General features: G+C 36.1%; 1 protein-coding gene across 1 annotated transcript in view; it reads right to left on the reverse strand.

Annotated features, from left to right (window-relative positions):
- Positions 1–615, reverse strand: part of LOC107683773 (pecanex-like protein 1) — a 35599-nt gene that overhangs the window by 15918 nt on the left and 19066 nt on the right. Inside the window, exon 9 of the mRNA XM_016479829.1 lies at positions 476–481. Coding sequence (XP_016335315.1) covers positions 476–481 — 6 coding nt within the window. The remainder of the gene's footprint in view (positions 1–475; positions 482–615) is intronic.

A 615-nucleotide genomic window follows, 5' to 3' on the forward strand; every position in this document is an offset into this window, starting at 1 on the left:
CAGAGAACACGCGATCATGCAGGTCACATGCACACTTCACAAGATCTCACAACTGCATTAGACTAAGTTTGCAAGGTTTGTGAAATAAAATTTTCATTAACCATTCAAAGATTTGTTTAAATGATGGCAAACGATAAAGTATTGTAATGTTTGCCTTTCTACGCGAACGCATCGGCCAAACAGAAAAACTTATCGGCCGATGCCGATATTTGAAAAATGCCAAATATCTTGCCGATATATCGGCCGACCACTAGCACTAAGTAAAGTTTTCAGAACAACAAGACCTCAATCTTGCAAGGCAGATGCCAACAAAACTAGATCACTCTCATTGTAATCAGGAAAGTTGCCTAAACTAAAAACACCCAACTACTGGGGATCCCTCTTCTGTGAATGCTGCATTGCACAGTGGCTCTAAAAGCTTTATTTTTCCTGTCTGTCTATAATAAAACCCTTTATTAGGGATGTAACGATTCATTCAGCTCACGATTCGATTCGATTCACGATTTTTTTTTAAGAAAAATGAGATTTAAGACAAATTAGAAATTAAATGTGTCCTTTTATTATTGCTTGGACAAAATACTGTACGTTTTTGTGTACAGTATTTTGAAATAAATT

This window comes from Sinocyclocheilus anshuiensis, unplaced genomic scaffold (assembly GCF_001515605.1).
Source record: "Sinocyclocheilus anshuiensis isolate Anshui unplaced genomic scaffold, SAMN03320099.WGS_v1.1 scaffold413, whole genome shotgun sequence".
NCBI classification, from domain to species: domain Eukaryota; kingdom Metazoa; phylum Chordata; class Actinopteri; order Cypriniformes; family Cyprinidae; genus Sinocyclocheilus; species Sinocyclocheilus anshuiensis.